The 20338-nt window shown below is 55.7% G+C and overlaps 1 protein-coding gene across 1 annotated transcript in view; it reads right to left on the bottom strand.

The window, feature by feature from the left end:
- Positions 1 to 20338, bottom strand: part of ZFAT (zinc finger and AT-hook domain containing) — a 206373-nt gene that overhangs the window by 82961 nt on the left and 103074 nt on the right. Inside the window, exons 10-12 of the mRNA XM_069731946.1 lie at positions 10155 to 10304; positions 9783 to 9956; positions 9559 to 9647 (exon numbers count right to left, since the gene is read on the bottom strand). Of these exons, the coding sequence (XP_069588047.1) occupies positions 9559 to 9647; positions 9783 to 9956; positions 10155 to 10304 (413 nt within the window). The remainder of the gene's footprint in view (positions 1 to 9558; positions 9648 to 9782; positions 9957 to 10154; positions 10305 to 20338) is intronic.

A 20338-nucleotide genomic window follows, 5' to 3' on the forward strand; every position in this document is an offset into this window, starting at 1 on the left:
CTCCCGCACACTCTGTAGTCTCTCCTCCCGCACACTCTGCAGTCTCTCCTCCTGCAGTCTCTCCTCCCGCACACTCTGCAGTCTCTCCTCCTGCAGACTCTGTAGTCTCTCCTCCCGCACACTCTGTAGTCTCTCCTCCTGCACACTCTGCAGTCTCTCCTCCTGCAGTCTCTCCTCCTGCACACTCTGCAGTCTCTCCTCCTGCACGCTCTGCAGTCTCTCCTCCCGCACGCTCTGCAGTCTCTCCTCACGCACGCTCTGCAGTCTCTCCTCCCGCACACTCTGCAGTCTCTCCTCCTGCACACTCTGCAGTCTCTCCTCCTGCACACTCTGCAGTCTCTCCTCCTGCACACTCTGCAGTCTCTCCTCCTGCACACTCTGCAGTCTCTCCTCCTGCACACTCTGCAGTCTCTCCTCCTGCACTCTCTGCAGTCTCTCCTCCCGCACACTCTGCAGTCTCTCCTCCTGCACTCTCTGCAGTCTCTCCTCCCGCACACTCTGCAGTCTCTCCTCCTGCACACTCTGCAGTCTCTCCTCCTGCAGTCTCTCCTCCCGCACACTCTGTAGTCTCTCCTCCTGCACTCTCTGTAGTCTCTCCTCCTGCACACTCTGCAGTCTCTCCTCCTGCACACTCTGCAGTCTCTCCTCCTGCACACTCTGTAGTCTCTCCTCCTGCACACTCTGCAGTCTCTCCTCCCGCACACTCTGCAGTCTCTCCTCCTGCACACTCTGCAGTCTCTCCTCCTGCACACTCTGCAGTCTCTCCTCCTGCACACTCTGCAGTCTCTCCTCCTGCACTCTCTGCAGTCTCTCCTCCTGCACACTCTGCAGTCTCTCCTCCTGCACTCTCTGCAGTCTCTCCTCCCGCACACTCTGCAGTCTCTCCTCCTGCACACTCTGCAGTCTCTCCTCCTGCAGTCTCTCCTCCCGCACACTCTGTAGTCTCTCCTCCTGCACTCTCTGTAGTCTCTCCTCCTGCACACTCTGCAGTCTCTCCTCCTGCACACTCTGCAGTCTCTCCTCCTGCACACTCTGTAGTCTCTCCTCCTGCACACTCTGCAGTCTCTCCTCCCGCACACTCTGCAGTCTCTCCTCCTGCACACTCTGCAGTCTCTCCTCCTGCACACTCTGTAGTCTCTCCTCCTGCACTCTCTGCAGTCTCTCCTCCCGCACACTCTGCAGTCTCTCCTCCTGCACACTCTGCAGTCTCTCCTCCCGCACACTCTGCAGTCTCTCCTCCTGCACACTCTGTAGTCTCTCCTCCTGCACTCTCTGCAGTCTCTCCTCCCGCACACTCTGCAGTCTCTCCTCCTGCACACTCTGCAGTCTCTCCTCCCGCACACTCTGCAGTCTCTCCTCCTGCAGTCTCTCCTCCTGCACACTCTGGGTTTTCCGAGCTGCATTTTAGCCAATTTCTTATTTAACCTCTTTTAACTTGAAACACAATAGACCGAGCTGAAAGTTCATCTTATTCTGGACAAATTATAAGACTTTACATCGTGCACAAGACAATTATGGTCTGAAAAGATAAACGTAAAATAGGACGACCAGAAAAAAGAGTGACAGGGACGACCACGGAAGCTATGAAGACATTCATGAAAAGCCGCACTCTAAGTAATTGGCATCTCCACTGTCTGGTATCAGAGAGGCTGGGCAGAACACCACGTGCCGGCCACGTGCCCATCCACACGCCGGCCACGTGCCCATCCACATGCCGGCCACGTGCTCATCCATCCACACGCCGGCCACGTGCCCATCCACATGCCGGCCACGTTCTCATCCATCCACACGCCGGCCACGTGCCCATCCACATGCCGGCCACGTGCTCATCCATCCACACTCCAGCCACGTTCCCATCCACATGCCGGCAACGTGCTCATCCATCCACACTCCGGCCACGTTCCCATCCACATGCCGGCCACGTGCTCATCCATCCACACTCCAGCCACGTTCCCATCCACATGCCGGCCACGTGCTCATCCATCCACACTCCGGCCACGTTCCCATCCACATGCCGGCCACGTGCTCATCCATCCACACTCCGGCCACGTGCTCATCCATCCACACGCCGGCTGCAGATTTATAAGAACAATAGGCAAAATATAAGATAAAAGGTGATCTTAGCACCATGTAATGTATGTGTTTCTTACACCGAATCCTAATCATGACCAGCCATGACCACGCGTTGCCACTTTCACATATTTCTGGCAGAAAAGCATTTATGAGGTCAGACCCGGATGTTGGCGTGAGGCCGGGCTCACAACTCCATTCCTGGGTGGGGGAGGTCCCGACTCTGTGCGGCCGGTCAGGTTCTTCTACCAAACTCCCCCTCATGTCTGTATGGACCTTGTGCACTGGGCGCCGTCACGGGGGAACAGAAAAAGGGGCCTTCTCCAAACTGTTCCCACATATCTTGAAGCTACAATTGTCCATTAGGTCTATGAGCTAAAGTATTAAGATTTCAGGGGTCCAGATGCTATTCACTGGGGGGGCGAGGGGCCGGATGTTATACACCGGGGGCCGACGGTCTGGATGTTATACACCGGGGGGGGGGGGGGGGGGGGGGTGGGCGAGGGGCCAGATGTTATACACCGGGGGGCGAGGCGCCGGATGTTATACACCGGGGGGCGAGGGGCCGGATGTTATACACCGGGGGGCGAGGCGCCGGATGTTATACACCGGGGGGCGAGGGGCCGGATGTTATACACCGGGGGGCGAGGCGCCGGATGTTATACACCGGGGGGCGAGGGGCCGGATGTTATACACCGGGGGGCGAGGAGCCGGATGTTATACACCGGGGGCGAGGCGCCGGATGTTATACACCGGGGGGCGAGAAGCCGGATGTTATACACCGGGGGGCGAGGAGCCGGATGTTATACACCGGGGGGCGAGGCGCCGGTTGTTATACACCGGGGGGCGAGGCGCCGGATGTTATACACCGGGGGGCGAGGGGCCGGATGTTATACACCGGGGGGCGAGGAGCCGGATGTTATACACCGGGGGGCCGGATGTTATACACCGGGGGGCGAGGCGCCGGATGTTATACACCGGGGGGCGAGAAGCCGGATGTTATACACCGGGGGGCGAGGAGCCGGATGTTATACACCGGGGGGCGAGGGGCCGGATGTTATACACCGGGGGGCGAGGGGCCGGATGTTATACACCGGGGGGCCGGATGTTATACACCGGGGGGCGAGGCGCCGGATGTTATACACCGGGGGGCGAGAAGCCGGATGTTATACACCGGGGGGCGAGGAGCCGGATGTTATACACCGGGGGGCGAGGCGCCGGATGTTATACACCGGGGGGCGAGGCGCCGGATGTTATACACCGGGGGGCGAGGGGCCGGATGTTATACACCGGGGGGCGAGGAGCCGGATGTTATACACCGGGGGGCGAGGCGCCGGTTGTTATACACCGGGGGGCGAGGAGCCGGATGTTATACACCGGGGGGCGAGGCGCCGGTTGTTATACACCGGGGGGCGAGGAGCCGGATGTTATACACCGGGGGGCGAGGCGCCGGTTGTTATACACCGGGGGGCGAGGCGCCGGTTGTTATACACCGGGGGGCGAGGGGCCGGATGTTATACACCGGGGGGCCGGATGTTATACACCGGGGGGCCGGATGTTATACACCGGGGGGCCGGATGTTATACACCGGGGGGCCGGATGTTATACACCGGGGGGCCGGATGTTATACACCGGGGGGCCGGATGTTATACACCGGGGGGCCGGATGTTATACACCGGGGGGGCCGGATGTTATACACCGGGGGGGCCGGATGTTATACACCGGGGGGGCCGGATGTTATACACCGGGGGGGCCGGTTGTTATACACCGGGGGGCGAGGCGCCGGATGTTATACACCGGGGGGCGAGGGGCCGGATGTTATACACCGGGGGGCGAGGGGCCGGATGTTATACACCGGGGGGCGAGGAGCCGGATGTTATACACCGGGGGCGAGGGGCAGGATGTTATACACCGGGGGGCCGGATGTTATACACCGGGGGGGCCGGTTGTTATACACCGGGGGGCGAGGCGCCGGATGTTATACACCGGGGGGCGAGGCGCCGGTTGTTATACACCGGGGGGGCGAGGGGCCGGATGTTATACACCGGGGGGCCGAGGAGCCGGATGTTATACACCGGGGGCGAGGCGCCGGTTGTTATACACCGGGGGGCGAGGGGCAGGATGTTATACACCGGGGGGCCGGATGTTATACACCGGGGGGCCGGATGTTATACACCGGGGGGCCGGATGTTATACACCGGGGGGCCGGATGTTATACACCGGGGGGCCGGTTGTTATACACCGGGGGGCGAGGCGCCGGTTGTTATACACCGGGGGGCGAGGCGCCGGATGTTATACACCGGGGGGCGAGGGGCCGGATGTTATACACCGGGGGGCGAGGAGCCGGATGTTATACACCGGGGGGCCGGATGTTATACACCGGGGGGCGAGGCGCCGGATGTTATACACCGGGGGGGCGAGAAGCCGGATGTTATACACCGGGGGGCGAGGAGCCGGATGTTATACACCGGGGGGGCGAGGGGCCGGATGTTATACACCGGGGGGCGAGGGGCCGGATGTTATACACCGGGGGGCCGGATGTTATACACCGGGGGGCGAGGCGCCGGATGTTATACACCGGGGGGCGAGGAGCCGGATGTTATACACCGGGGGGCGAGGAGCCGGATGTTATACACCGGGGGGCGAGGCGCCGGTTGTTATACACCGGGGGGCGAGGCGCCGGATGTTATACACCGGGGGGCGAGGGGCCGGATGTTATACACCGGGGGGCGAGGAGCCGGATGTTATACACCGGGGGGCGAGGCGCCGGTTGTTATACACCGGGGGGCGAGGAGCCGGATGTTATACACCGGGGGGCGAGGCGCCGGTTGTTATACACCGGGGGGCGAGGAGCCGGATGTTATACACCGGGGGGCGAGGCGCCGGTTGTTATACACCGGGGGGCGAGGCGCCGGTTGTTATACACCGGGGGGCGAGGGGCCGGATGTTATACACCGGGGGGCCGGATGTTATACACCGGGGGGCCGGATGTTATACACCGGGGGGGCCGGATGTTATACACCGGGGGGCCGGATGTTATACACCGGGGGGCCGGATGTTATACACCGGGGGGGCCGGATGTTATACACCGGGGGGCCGGATGTTATACACCGGGGGGCCGGATGTTATACACCGGGGGGCCGGATGTTATACACCGGGGGGCCGGATGTTATACACCGGGGGGGCCGGTTGTTATACACCGGGGGGGCGAGGCGCCGGATGTTATACACCGGGGGGCGAGGGGCCGGATGTTATACACCGGGGGGCGAGGGGCCGGATGTTATACACCGGGGGGCGAGGGGCCGGATGTTATACACCGGGGGGCGAGGGGCAGGATGTTATACACCGGGGGGGCCGGATGTTATACACCGGGGGGCCGGTTGTTATACACCGGGGGGCGAGGCGCCGGATGTTATACACCGGGGGGCGAGGCGCCGGTTGTTATACACCGGGGGGCGAGGGGCCGGATGTTATACACCGGGGGCGAGGCGCCGGTTGTTATACACCGGGGGGCGAGGCGCCGGATGTTATACACCGGGGGCGAGGCGCCGGTTGTTATACACCGGGGGGCGAGGGGCAGGATGTTATACACCGGGGGGCCGGATGTTATACACCGGGGGGCCGGATGTTATACACCGGGGGGGCCGGATGTTATACACCGGGGGGCCGGATGTTATACACCGGGGGGCCGGTTGTTATACACCGGGGGGCGAGGCGCCGGTTGTTATACACCGGGGGGCGAGGCGCCGGATGTTATACACCGGGGGGCGAGGGGCCGGATGTTATACACCGGGGGGCGAGGAGCCGGATGTTATACACCGGGGGGCCGGATGTTATACACCGGGGGGCGAGGCGCCGGATGTTATACACCGGGGGGCGAGAAGCCGGATGTTATACACCGGGGGGCGAGGAGCCGGATGTTATACACCGGGGGGCGAGGGGCCGGATGTTATACACCGGGGGGCGAGGGGCCGGATGTTATACACCGGGGGGCCGGATGTTATACACCGGGGGGCGAGGCGCCGGATGTTATACACCGGGGGGCGAGAAGCCGGATGTTATACACCGGGGGGCGAGGAGCCGGATGTTATACACCGGGGGGCGAGGCGCCGGTTGTTATACACCGGGGGGCGAGGCGCCGGATGTTATACACCGGGGGGCGAGGGGCCGGATGTTATACACCGGGGGGCGAGGAGCCGGATGTTATACACCGGGGGGCGAGGCGCCGGTTGTTATACACCGGGGGGCGAGGAGCCGGATGTTATACACCGGGGGGCGAGGCGCCGGTTGTTATACACCGGGGGGCGAGGAGCCGGATGTTATACACCGGGGGGCGAGGCGCCGGTTGTTATACACCGGGGGGCGAGGGGCCGGATGTTATACACCGGGGGGCCGGATGTTATACACCGGGGGGCCGGATGTTATACACCGGGGGGCCGGATGTTATACACCGGGGGGCCGGATGTTATACACCGGGGGGGCCGGATGTTATACACCGGGGGGCCGGATGTTATACACCGGGGGGCCGGATGTTATACACCGGGGGGCCGGATGTTATACACCGGGGGGCCGGATGTTATACACCGGGGGGCCGGATGTTATACACCGGGGGGCCGGATGTTATACACCGGGGGGCCGGTTGTTATACACCGGGGGGCGAGGCGCCGGATGTTATACACCGGGGGGTGAGGCGCCGGTTGTTATACACCGGGGGGCGAGGGGCCGGATGTTATACACCGGGGGGCGAGGGGCCGGATGTTATACACCGGGGGGCGAGGAGCCGGATGTTATACACCGGGGGCGAGGGGCAGGATGTTATACACCGGGGGGCCGGATGTTATACACCGGGGGGCCGGTTGTTATACACCGGGGGGCGAGGCGCCGGATGTTATACACCGGGGGGCGAGGCGCCGGTTGTTATACACCGGGGGGCGAGGGGCCGGATGTTATACACCGGGGGGCGAGGGGCCGGATGTTATACACCGGGGGGCGAGGAGCCGGATGTTATACACCGGGGGCGAGGCGCCGGTTGTTATACACCGGGGGGCGAGGGGCAGGATGTTATACACCGGGGGGCCGGATGTTATACACCGGGGGGGCCGGATGTTATACACCGGGGGGCCGGATGTTATACACCGGGGGGCGAGGCGCCGGATGTTATACACCGGGGGGTGAGGCGCCGGTTGTTATACACCGGGGGGCGAGGGGCCGGATGTTATACACCGGGGGGCGAGGGGCCGGATGTTATACACCGGGGGGCGAGGAGCCGGATGTTATACACCGGGGGCGAGGGGCAGGATGTTATACACCGGGGGGCCGGATGTTATACACCGGGGGGCCGGTTGTTATACACCGGGGGGCGAGGCGCCGGATGTTATACACCGGGGGGCGAGGCGCCGGTTGTTATACACCGGGGGGCGAGGGGCCGGATGTTATACACCGGGGGGCGAGGGGCCGGATGTTATACACCGGGGGGCGAGGAGCCGGATGTTATACACCGGGGGCGAGGCGCCGGTTGTTATACACCGGGGGGCGAGGGGCAGGATGTTATACACCGGGGGGCCGGATGTTATACACCGGGGGGGCCGGATGTTATACACCGGGGGGCCGGATGTTATACACCGGGGGGCCGGATGTTATACACCGGGGGGCCGGTTGTTATACACCGGGGGGCGAGGCGCCGGTTGTTATACACCGGGGGGCGAGGCGCCGGATGTTATACACCGGGGGGCGAGGCGCCGGTTGTTATACACCGGGGGGCGAGGCGCCGGTTGTTATACACCGGGGGGCGAGGGGCCGGATGTTATACACCGGGGGGCGAGGCGCCGGTTGTTATACACCGGGGGGAGAGGCGCCGGTTGTTATACACCGGGGGGCGAGGCGCCGGTTGTTATACACCGGGGGGCGAGGCGCCGGATGTTATACACCGGGGGGCGAGGCGCCGGATGTTATACACCGGGGGGCGAGGCGCCGGATGTTATACACTGGAGGGGAGGGGCCGGATGTTATACACCGGGGGGCCGGATGTTATACACCGGGGGGCGAGGGGCCGGATGTTATACACCGGGGGGCGAGGGGCCGGATGTTATACACCGGGGGGCGAGGCGCCGGTTGTTATACACCGGGGGGCGAGGCGCCGGTTGTTATACACCGGGGGGGGCGAGGCGCCGGTTGTTATACACCGGGGGGCGAGGGGCCGGATGTTATACACCGGGGGGCGAGGGGCCGGATGTTATACACTGGGGGGCGAGGCGCCGGTTGTTATACACCGGGGGGAGAGGCGCCGGTTGTTATACACCGGGGGGCGAGGCGCCGGATGTTATACACCGGGGGGCGAGGGGCCGGATGTTATACACTGGGGGGCGAGGCGCCGGTTGTTATACACCGGGGGGAGAGGCGCCGGTTGTTATACACCGGGGGGCGAGGCGCCGGATGTTATACACCGGGGGGCGAGGCGCCGGATGTTATACACCGGGGGGCGAGGCGCCGGATGTTATACACCGGGGGGCGAGAAGCCGGATGTTATACACCAGGGGGCGAGGAGCCGGATGTTATACACCGGGGGGCGAGGCGCCGGTTGTTATACACCGGGGGGCGAGGCGCCGGATGTTATACACCGGGGGGCGAGGGGCTGGATGTTATACACCGGGGGGCGAGGAGCCGGATGTTATACACCGGGGGGCGAGGCGCCGGTTGTTATACACCGGGGGGGCGAGGAGCCGGATGTTATACACCGGGGGGCGAGGCGCTGGTTGTTATACACCGGGGGGCGAGGAGCCGGATGTTATACATCGGGGGGCGAGGCGCCGGTTGTTATACACCGGGGGGCGAGGCGCCGGATGTTATACACGGGGGGGGGGGCGAGGCGCTGGTTGTTATACACCGGGGGGCGAGGGGCTGGATGTTATACACCGGGGGGCGAGGCGCCGGTTGTTATACACCGGGGGGCGAGGCGCCGGTTGTTATACACCGGGGGGCGAGGAGCCGGATGTTATACACCGGGGGGCGAGGGGCCGGATGTTATACACCAGGGGCGAGGCGCCGGTTGTTATACACCGGGGGGCGAGGAGCCGGATGTTATACACCGGGGGGCGAGGCGCCGGTTGTTATACACCGGGGGGCGAGGAGCCGGTTGTTATACACCGGGGGGCGAGGCGCCGGTTGTTATACACCGGGGGGCGAGGAGCCGGTTGTTATACACCGGGGGGCGAGGAGCCGGATGTTATACACCGGGGGGAGAGGCGCCGGATGTTATACACCGGGGGGGGCGAGGGGCTGGATGTTATACACCGGGGGGCGAGGGGCCGGATGTTATACATCGGGGGGCGAGGCGCCGGATGTTATACACCGGGGGACTAGATGCCCAATACTTTTCTCCACGTAGTGCAGTTCAGGAGTAAGATCCCCCCGGGTGACCTAGCGAATGTCACGACGTGGATGCCATGCAATGATCTGGCCGATACCCGGGGTCGCCGCTCGGTTTCTTACCTTGAACGAGGTATGTTGCTCCATGTGTCGGAGGAGCTGCGGTTTTTGGACGGCAGTGAACTCGCATATTGTGCATTTGAACTGCTTCCCTGCAAAAAAAAAAAAATTGTGAGAAGGTAAATAATGCGCTGGTCAGGCTGAGATCACACACATGAGAGTGCGGAGCTGCAGCTGGCAGAATAGTGAGCGCAGCTCTGGATGTAACTGGGGCCGGCAGTGCTCACCGTCCGCTGTGTGCAGGAGTTTGTGACTCTTCAGTGTCCCTTTGGTTTTGAACTTCTTGCCGCACATGTCGCACAGGTGCGTCTTCTCCGTGCTGTGCCGGTTCATGTGCGCCTTCAGGTTGCTCTTGCTGCGGGTGGCGTAGTCGCACGCCGTGCACTTAAAAGGCTTCAGACCTGGAAAACATGGAAGAGAAACATCGTACAACATCCCCGAGGAGGAGGACGCAAGAAGAGAACAAGGAGGAGAATCTTATGGCCAAAAGTGAGGAGGAGATCTTATGCCATTTTTGTAAAAAAAAAAAAAATACAAAGAAAAAAAATAAGAAAAAAAATGGAAAACAGCAACAAAAAGGAATGAAGCTTCCATCGTACCTTCATGAGCCCAAATGTGCCGCTGCAGATCGGACCCGTTCTTCATGAAATAGGAGTCACAATACGGACATTTTGCTGCTCTTTTTCCTATTAGACCCTTCAATTGAACCTTGCGGCCCAGGACCTCGGAGATTAGACTCGCAGAAACCTCTGCAAAAAAAAAGAAAAAATATGTAATTTACAGAATGAGTTAACAGAGAATTGGTCAGCGAGCTTCTTCTGGTGTCAGAAGTCTGTAATCCTTACCGCTCTTCTCCTGAACCATATTGTTAGCAGGAGAGAGGGGGAAACGCAGCTTAGAGGAAGGTTTAGGAGCAGGGAGATCCACCCTGAGATCGCACTGAGCTCACTGACCCATTCGCTGCTAACTCCTTCTATAGTCTGTTATGTCCCGTGACACAGAGGACGCAAAACACAACATTTTTAATGTAAACTGAAAATCATTTTTTCATATAGACCAAAATATTGCCCGTGCATTCAAAGAAAAAGAAAAAAATAAAGACCCGCAAAAAGAGCAGAGGGGTCTGCTGCATTCAAGGTATGAATACATTTTAAAGGGAACCTGTCACCCCGGTTTTTGAGATTGAGATAAAAATACTGTTAAATAGGGCCTGCGCTGTGCGTTACTATAGTGTATGTAGTGTACCCCGATTCCCCACCTATGCTGAGAAATACATTACCAAAGTCGCCGTTTTCGCCTGTCAATCAGGCTGGTCTGGTCAGGTGGGCGTAGTGACATCGCTGGTTCTTCCCCAGCTTTCCGTTGGTGGCGTAGTGGTGTGCGCATGTCCAAGTGCCGAATCCACTGCGCGCAGGTGAAGAAAAAGCGCGCGATCTGCGCTATTACCCTTGTCATCGGTGGGGGGGGCCATCTTCCTGAGGCCGCGCGTGCGCAGATGGAGATCGCGGTGGCCATTTTCCCAAAGCCGAGTTTGCATCTCGGCTTCGGGAAAATGGCCGTTGCGATCTCCATCTGCGCACGCGCGGCATCCCGCGGCCATTTTCCTGAAGCCCCGTGCAGCAGAGCACTCCATCTGCGCACGCGCGGCCTCAGGAAGATGGCCGCCCCCACCGATGACAAGGGTAATAGCGCAGATTGCGCGCTTTTTCTTCACCTGCGCGCAGTGGATTCGGCACTTGGACATGCGCACACCACTACGCCACCAACGGAACGCTGGGGAAGAAACAGCGATGTCACTACGCCCACCTGACCAGACCAGCCTGATTGACAGGTGAAAACGGCGACTTTGGTAATGTATTTCTCAGCATAGGTGGGGAATCAGGGTACACTACATACACTATAGTAACGCACAGCGCAGGCCCTATTTAACAGTATTTATAGCTCAATCTGAAAAAACGGGGTGACAGGTTCCCTTTAAAAGATCCATAAAAAAAATGAAAAGTACAATAAAAAAAAAACTGAAATAATGTATTAAAAAAAAAAAAGCAATAGAAAAAAAAATACTTAATAATAATACATACTAGTACTGCGCATGTCATGTCGGCGGTGAGCCCACATCAAGGTCGCGACATGTCAGCTGTTTTGTACAGCTGACAAGTGCGCGCAATAGCGGTGGGTGAAATCGCGATTCATCCGCCGCTATTAACCTGTTAAATGTCGCTGTCATATTTACATATGTCATGACTATTTTAGCAATAAGCCTTCAATTAACCCCTTTCTGACCTCGGATGGGATAGTACGTCCGAGGTCAGAAGCCCCGCTTTGATGCAGGGCTCCGCGGTGAGCCCGCATCAAAGCCGGGACATGTCAGCTGTTTTGAACAGCTGACATGTGCCCGTAATAGGCGCGGGCAGAATCGCGATCTGCCCGCACCTATTAACTAGTTAAATGCCACTGTCAAACGCAGACAGCGGCATTTAACTACCGCTTCCGGCCAGGCGGCCGGAAATGACGTCATCGCCGACCCCCGTCACATGATCGGGGGTCGGCGATGCGTCAGGATGGTAACCATAGAGGTCCTAGAGACCTCTATGGTTACTGATCACCGGTGGCTGAGAGCGCCACCCTGTGGTCGGCGCTCACAGCACACCTCCATTTCTGCTACATAGCAGCGATCAGCAGATCGCTGCTATGTAGCAGAGGCGATCGTGCTGTGCCTGCTTCTAGCCTCCCATGGAGGCTATTGAAGCATGGCAAAAGTAAAAAAAAAAAGTGAAAAAAAAGTGAAAAAAATAAAAAAAAATATAAAAGTTAAAATCACCCCCCTTTCGCCCCAATCAAAATAAATCAATAAAAAAAAATCAAATCTACACATATTTGGTATCGCCGCGCTCAGAATCGCCCGATCTATCAATTAAAAAAAAGCATTAACCTGATCGCTAAACGGCGTAGCGAGAAAAAAAATTCGAAACGCCAGAATTACGTTTTTTAGGTCGCCGCCACATTGCATTAAAATGCAATAACGGGCGATCAAAAGAACGTATCTGCACCAAAATGCTATCATTAAAAACGTCATCTCGGCACGCAAAAAATAAGCCCTCAACCGACCCCAGATCACGAAAAATGGAGACGCTACGAGTATCGGAAAATGGCGCAATTTTTTTTTTTTAAGCAAAGTTTGGAATTTTTTTTCACCACTTAGATAAAAAATAACCTAGTCATGTTACGTGTCTATGAACTCGTAATGACCTGGAGAATCATAATGTCAGGTCAGTTTTAGCATTTAGTGAACCTAGCAAAAAAGCCAAACAAAAAACAAGTGTGGGATTGCACTTTTTTTGCAATTTCACCGCATTTGGAATTTTTTTCCCGTTTTCTAGTACACGACATGCTAAAACCAATGACGTCGTTCAAAAGTACAACTCGTCCCGCAAAAAATAAGCCCTCACATGGCCAAATTGACGGAAAAATAAAAAAGTTATGGCTCTGGGAAGGAGGGGAGCGAAAAACGGACACGGAAAAACGAAAAATCCCAAGGTCATGAAGGGGTTAATGCTCCTTCAAGAGACTTTTTTCGGGACCGGAAAAAAAAACAAAAAAACTAATCAATATAAACTACGGTAATTTCTAAATATTTTTTTAGTTAGCAAAATCCCATTTGTTTTGTCTAGTGATATCATGACCAGTCTGGTGACGTCATCGAGGTCCTGATTGGTTCAGGTCCCGGTGACGTCATCACAGGGCCTGTCAGAGAAACGATCGGGTCTTCAATTCCCACCATTTTCCATTGAGTCCCATCAATTTGCTGGTTAGGACATGGGCTTATATAGAATATATAGACATAAAAGTTGATATGTAAATTACATTATGATTCCTTTTATTAGATGAATAGAGATTTCATATTTACAGCATATTCTTACAATTAAAATAAAATCAGTTTAATTTTATTAAAACATGTACTGAAAATATACACTTTACAAAAAATTGATCACAAGTGGTTTACCGAACAATCAATTAATTAGTAATAATAAACCAGCTGTAAAAACAGGATTTTTGGTTGCTTACCGTAAAATCTGTTTCTCGGAGCCTTCATTGGGGGACACAGGAACCATGGGTGTATGCTGCTGCCACTAGGAGGCTGACACTATGCAAATAAAAAAGTTAGCTCCTCCTCTGCAGTGTACACCCCACCGACTGGAAGTAGGATATTCAGTTAGTGAAAAAAGCAGTAGGAGAAGCAACATGTTAAAGATAGAAAGTCAAACTGTGACAATATAACACAATAAAACAGAGCTGTTCAACTTGGGAGGGTGCTGTGTCCCCCAATGAAGGCTCCGAGAAACAGATTTTACGGTAAGCAACCAAAAATCCTGTTTTCTCTATCGCCTCATTGGGGGACACAGGAACCATGGGACGTCCCAAAGCAGTCCCTGGGGTGGGAACAGCAGAAAAAAAACTCCATTCAGGTAGGAGAACTTACCACTGCCGCCTGCAAGATCCTTCCGCCTAGGCTGGCAACTGCCAAAGCGTAGGTATGGAGCTTATAACATTTGGCAAATGAGTGAATGGAACACCAGGTTGCCTTGCAAAGTTGTAGGGCAGATGCCCCATGGTGTACCGCCCAGGAGGCGCCCACTGCCCGAGGCAAAGTGAGTCTTAATCCCAGGAGGAGTCACTCTGTTCCGGACCTGGTAAGCCTCCAGAATAGCAGGTCTGATCCAGAGAACAATCATAACCTTGGAGGCTGGCAGGCCTCTTGGCGCACCGTCTGGAATGACAAATAGACGGTCCGTCTTCCTAAAGAAGGTGGTCCTAGACAAATAGATCCTCACCGCCCTGACCAGGTCTGGCCTGTTCAGCGAACGCTCCAGAGAAGAGGTCGGAGCAGAACAAAAAGGTGGGAAGGACGATCTTATTGAAGTAACAAGGAGGACACCACCCTGGGAAGAAAAGGCGACGATGGCCGTAAACTACCTTATCTTGGTGAAGAACCAAGAAATGGGGCGACAGGAGAGAGCCACCAACTCCGAGACGCGCCTAATGGAGGTGATGGCCACCAGAAACGACACCTTGCAGGACAGAACAGACAGTGAGGCCTCATGGGGAGGTTCAAGGGGGGGAACCCCACAGCCTCCAGAACAAGATTAAGCTCCTTGGGATCCACGAGAGTCCGGTACAAGAGAGCTGCATGCACCACTCCTTGAAGAAAAGTTCTGACCTGAGAACGGGACGGATATATATCCTTGTACCGTGATAGCCAGTAGATAAAATATTTCGAATTGAATTAGTCTATGCCTGATGAAGAGGCCTGAGAAGTCTCGAAGGTTTGCAATTTGCTACCATCTTTTCAGTTAGCCATTAAGAGGTATCAACCACCGAGGTCTCTCAGATCTAAATATCTGACCTGAGAACGGGAAGTCAAGGACTTCTGAAATGGGACTTCAGAAAGAGAATGGAAAGCGTTGCTACCTGACCCTTTAGAGGACTAAGGTCAAGGCCAGCATCAAGTCCCGCCTTGAGAAAAGGCCAAATGGAAGGATTCAACAGCCAAGATGTTAAATTGAGCAACCAAGAACTCTGGTGGCAGATCGGTCCTTGGGACAGAAGATCTGGCCTGTTTGGGGCCTCCAGAGGAAGTCCGCGAGGAGATTGGCGATCTCAGCGAACCAGAACCTTCTGGGCCAATCTGGTGCGATCAGAAAGACCGGCACCCCCTCCGCAATGATCTTCAACAGCCTGGGAAGAAGGGAAGGGGAGGAAACAGATAGGGAAATACAAAATGCGACCCAGGAATGGCCAAAGCATCGGTCTCCACTACAAGAGGGTCGCGGACCTGGAAATAAACGGTGGAACCTTCCTAAGCAGTCGCGACACCAAGAGATCCGCGTCCGGAGATCCCCATCAAAGGCAAATTTGAAGGAAGACCTCCCGATGCAGGGACCACTCTCCTGCCGAAAGGCCCTCGTGGCAGAGAAAAACACCGCGGCCTAGTTGCCAACACCGGGAATATGCACTGCGGATAGTGCCGGAACTGTCGCCTCTGCCCAGAAGAGGATCTTGGATACCTCCGCCATTTCCAAGAGACTGATTCCCTCCATGGTGTTTGACATATGCCACAGCCGTGGCATTGGACGTCTGGATTCTGACTGGCAGACCTCTGAGAACCTTTTCCCAGTGACTCGGGGACAGAAGAATGGCCGCTATCTCAAGGATGTCGATCGGCAGAGGGGAATCTTGCTTCGACCAACGCCCCTTTAACTGACGGATTGTGGGAAACCGTGCCCCAGCCGGGAAGGCTGGCGACCGTCGTCACCACCTGCCATGGGCGAGAAGGAAGGACCGGACCTGGGGAATGAGAGGGGATGACAGCCACCAGCTGAGAGACCATTAGAATCGGACGGAAGGCCGAATCGGACGATCCAGAGACAGCACCGACCTGTCCCACTGAGAAAGGATGGCCTACTGAAGTGGAACAGCGCAAAAGGGAACGCTTCCGATGCTGCCACCATTCGTCCCAGGACCTTCATTGCTGAACGGAAGGAAGGCAGCCGAGGGCCTTGCAGAAAACTCCGTCCTGGAGAATTGCCCGTTTCTCCTTGAGAAGAAAAAAATAACAAAAAACCCTCGACTGACAGGTGTCGAACAGCATGCCTTAGAAGACGAGGCACTGACTCGGAACAAGACAAGACTTTGTTCTGCTGACCAGCCACCAGAAACGGGACAGGGAGTCGGATGATTGTCACTCTCCTGGGCCTGAGGGGGGGGCGGAGCCTTGATGTCTTCGAGGTACGGAATGAGCACTAGGCCCGTGATCCTCAAAATGGCCATAAATGTAGCCATGATCTTTATGAAGACACTGGGTGCGGTCGCAAGACCGAGTGGCAGGGCGATGAACTGGAAATGACTCTTCTGCACCACGAAACGCAGGAGACACAGGTGTGCTGGGAAAATCAGAACATCGAGATAGGCTTCTTGGATATCTATGGAGAACAGGAATTCCTGTGGTTCCATGCAAGCCAATACTGAACAGAGGGACTCCATCCTGAAATGCCGCAGGCAGAACCTTTTGTTCACCAACTTAGGAACCAGATGGGTCGAACTGCGCCGTTGTTCTTCGGCACTACAAGCAGGTTTGAATAGAAACCTGTGAAGCGTTCCTACTCTGAGATGGAAACGATAACCTCTGAACAAAGAAGAAAGGCAATGGACACAAAGAAACCTGGGATCAGATTAGGATCTTTTAGAGGGTGGGATTTGAAGAAGCGATTCCGGGGCCGTGAAGCGAACCCCATCTTGTATCCAGAGGATACCACCTCCCTGACCTCGACTGAGGCAAGCCAAACATCCCTGCAAAAAAGAAAAAAACAGAACAGACGCCCGCCCAAACTGGGAGGAACACTGGGCCCTTAGCACGAGTTATGCCAAGGAAGATCTGCCAGGTCTGGGCCTGGTGGACCTACCATGGGAATTGAGGGAACGCCAGGAAGGGGTAGGCTTGAAGGAAGCCTTTTCTCTAGCCAGGCGAGACCGCGGTCTGTGCTAGCCAGAGGAATATTCTGACGCCACGAACCAGCGAAAGGACAAAAAGGGAGCAGAACTGCCATATCAGGGGAGGCCAGCGACGCTCGTGCCTCCCATTGCGTCCTTAATAATTTGTTCCAGCATGTAGTCAAAGACGGGCCCCCTGGAAAGGGAGGCTGGTAAGGGACTTCTTTGAAAACAAGTCCACCTGCCATGTCTTGAGCCAAATATTCCGCCAGATGGTCACCATATTGCTGGATACCTGAGCTGCACAAGACACGCATCTAGGGAGACAGCTACCAAATATTTCCCTGCATAGGAAATCTGGTACGTCAGGTCGGCCAGCTCCCCCGGAAGAGGTCCAGCCGTGGTACCCTTACAAGGCTGTTTGGTCCATCTAGCTGTGGTCCTTGAGACCCAGGTAGAGGCAATGGCCGAGGCACAAAGCAGAAGCAGCCACTTCAAAAGGCTGATTTTTCCAGCGATTCTATACTTGTATCCTTGGAATCCATGAGGGATGCTGCATTAGAAAAGTCGAAGGACCATGTTGGCGGACAGTCTGGGGACCGACGAGTCCGCTGCCGAGAAATCAGTCCAGTTAGCGATGAGCTCAGGGGAGAAGGGATATAGGATGCCGAGACGCTTCCCTGTCTGAAAGCATCTGGTATGGTTCACCTTTCCCCTGGCAAGTACCACAACAAATTCAGTGTGTAGAGCAAAGACCTTGGAAGTTGGTTTTGACCGTCTAAACGAAACCGCCTTTTCTGCGGGTTCCGTAGATGTATCCATGATGCCTAAGGTCTGGTTGACTGCAATAATAAGGCTTTGCACCCTATCACTCATGCTAGAGGCCTGTAGTGAAACAAAGTCTGAATCTTCCTCTGGAAACATGACCGAGGATGCCCGTCTGACTCGGGAGAGGAGGATCTGGAAGAGGGATCTCACCGTGCCAGACCGGAGGGCGAGATGGATCGGGAAAAGGACAGAATTTCGCTCCTGTCTGGATCTCTTGTGACCTGTGTTGAAAAGGCCGGATGGAGAATCCTGTGACCCACTGGCAACTGCGGGGGGCTGGGAGGGACAATCTGTCAAGCACGGACACCAAGGACGTGACATCCTGGTGAGGTCCGCCACAGACCGAGACAGAAGGAAAGCCCACCCAGGGATAGGGGCCTCTGTCTCACCCGGGGTAGGAACTCCTGGGCGGTGGGTTCATGATGAGCAGACCCATTAACTGATGCCAGAACATTAGGGAATAGGAGAGTGTCGGGCTGCAGAGCAGCTACTCACAGTAGGTGCAGTCATCCTGTATTCAGCTCCAGACTGTAGGGCTGCTGTGCCAGGAAGAGAAGGCTCCACAGGAAACAAGTACAATCTGGATCAATAGGAAAAATGGCAGTCACAAGAGGGTGTCCAGGTCCAGGAGTGAAAAAGCGCACACTGCAGGGACACATGCTGAAAAGCCTGCTCTGAGACAGGAAAAAGGGGCGGAGCTAAATCGCGGGACCAGGGGGCGGAGCCAAGTGCCGGGGGCGGAGCTAAGTCCCGGCAGGAAGGAGCTGACTAAGAGCTAGGTGGGAAAAAAGCCCGCCCGAAAAGCAGGAAGAAGAGGGGCGGAGCCAGCCCTGCAGCTAGGCCCGAGTGAAGCCGGGACCTAAATTAGAGCTGGTGACCGCCGGAGGATGGGGGAGCGGCGCAGAGGATTGAAAAACGCTGCAAAACAATGCCTGCAGCCCCAAATACCCGCAAAATTAAAGGGGAAAAGACCCCCCATGCCCCACTCTGCAGCTAGGCCTGGAAGAGGCCGGGACCTAGATTACATCCCATGACCACCGGAGGACGGGGGAAGTGTTGAGGAAAGCCCTAAAACTGCTGCAAAGGTAACCTGAATTAAGGGGCCCACTATTAAAATAAAGGAATTTTTTTTTTTTTTCTTTCCCGATCTTCTTTCTTCTGTGATCTTCTTATCTCTGTACCTGGGGAGAGAGAGAGAGAGAGTACCTCCCCATCCAAGATCGGACGTCCGATAATCCAGCATAGTGGGACGTCCGTGTCTCCTCGAACCGACAGGCTCTGGTGGGCGAGTGGGTGGGAGACGGAGGCAGGCCCGGGTCTGAATCACCTCAACACGCTTCAGTGTTAGGGGCTGGGGTCCTGCCGACCAGACATATGAGGATACGGGGTGGCAGTACACGCCGTACTCATAGTCTCTTTGTGGAACTACAGGTGTGACTGCTCACCCTGTATCCCTCCGTGGTACCTGAAAAGAAACGACGCACATTGAGGTAGATAAGGGTCTAATGAAAGACCCGTGTCCACCTCCTACTGACACTAAGCTAAACTGAATATCCTACTTCCTGTCGGTGGGGTGTACACTGCAGAGGAGGAGCTAACTTTTTTATTTGCATAGTGTCAGCCTACTAGTGGCAGCAGCATACACCCATGGTTCCTGTGTCCCCCAATGAGGCGATAGAGAAATAATTAAATAAAATGTGATAATGAGGAACAAAATTTACATCAATTAATTATGTTGGTCATGATTTAATGTTCATGTGATTATTTTACGGCTGGTTTGTTATTGTCCTATGTATAGATACACATACGTATATACGCCATGATTTAGAGGTGCTGCACCAGTTAATTAGCACAATCAATATTAATCAGTTAATTAGTGGCTTTAATTAACGTAATATATTAATAGCTTATTTTTTTTGCATCTATCTGTACACATATAATCCAATAGGAAGTGCTGCACCAGTTAATCAATTAGTTACATAGTTACATAGTTACATAGTTATTAAGGTTGAAGGAAGACTATAAGTCCATCTAGTTCAACCCATAGCCTAACCTAACATGCCCTAACATGTTGATCCAGAGGAAGGCAAAAAAACCCCATGTGCAAAGAGTAAGCTCCACATTGGGGAAAAAAAATTCCTTCCCGACTCCACATACGGCAATCAGACTAGTTCCCTGGATCAACGCCCTATCAAGGAATCTAGTGTATATACCCTGTAACATTATACTTTTCCAGAAAGGTATCCAGTCCCCTCTTAAATTTAAGTAATGAATCACTCATTACAACATCATACGGCAGAGAGTTCCATAGTCTCACTGCTCTTACAGTAAAGAATCCGTGTCTGTTATTATGCTTAAACCTTTTTTCCTCCAACCGCAGAGGATGCCCCCTTGTCCCTGTTTCAGGTCTATGATTAAAAAGATCATCAGAAAGGTCTTTGTACTGTCCCCTCATATATTTATACAT

Source organism: Ranitomeya imitator, chromosome 6 (assembly GCF_032444005.1).
Source record: "Ranitomeya imitator isolate aRanImi1 chromosome 6, aRanImi1.pri, whole genome shotgun sequence".
NCBI classification, from domain to species: Eukaryota; Metazoa; Chordata; class Amphibia; order Anura; family Dendrobatidae; genus Ranitomeya; species Ranitomeya imitator.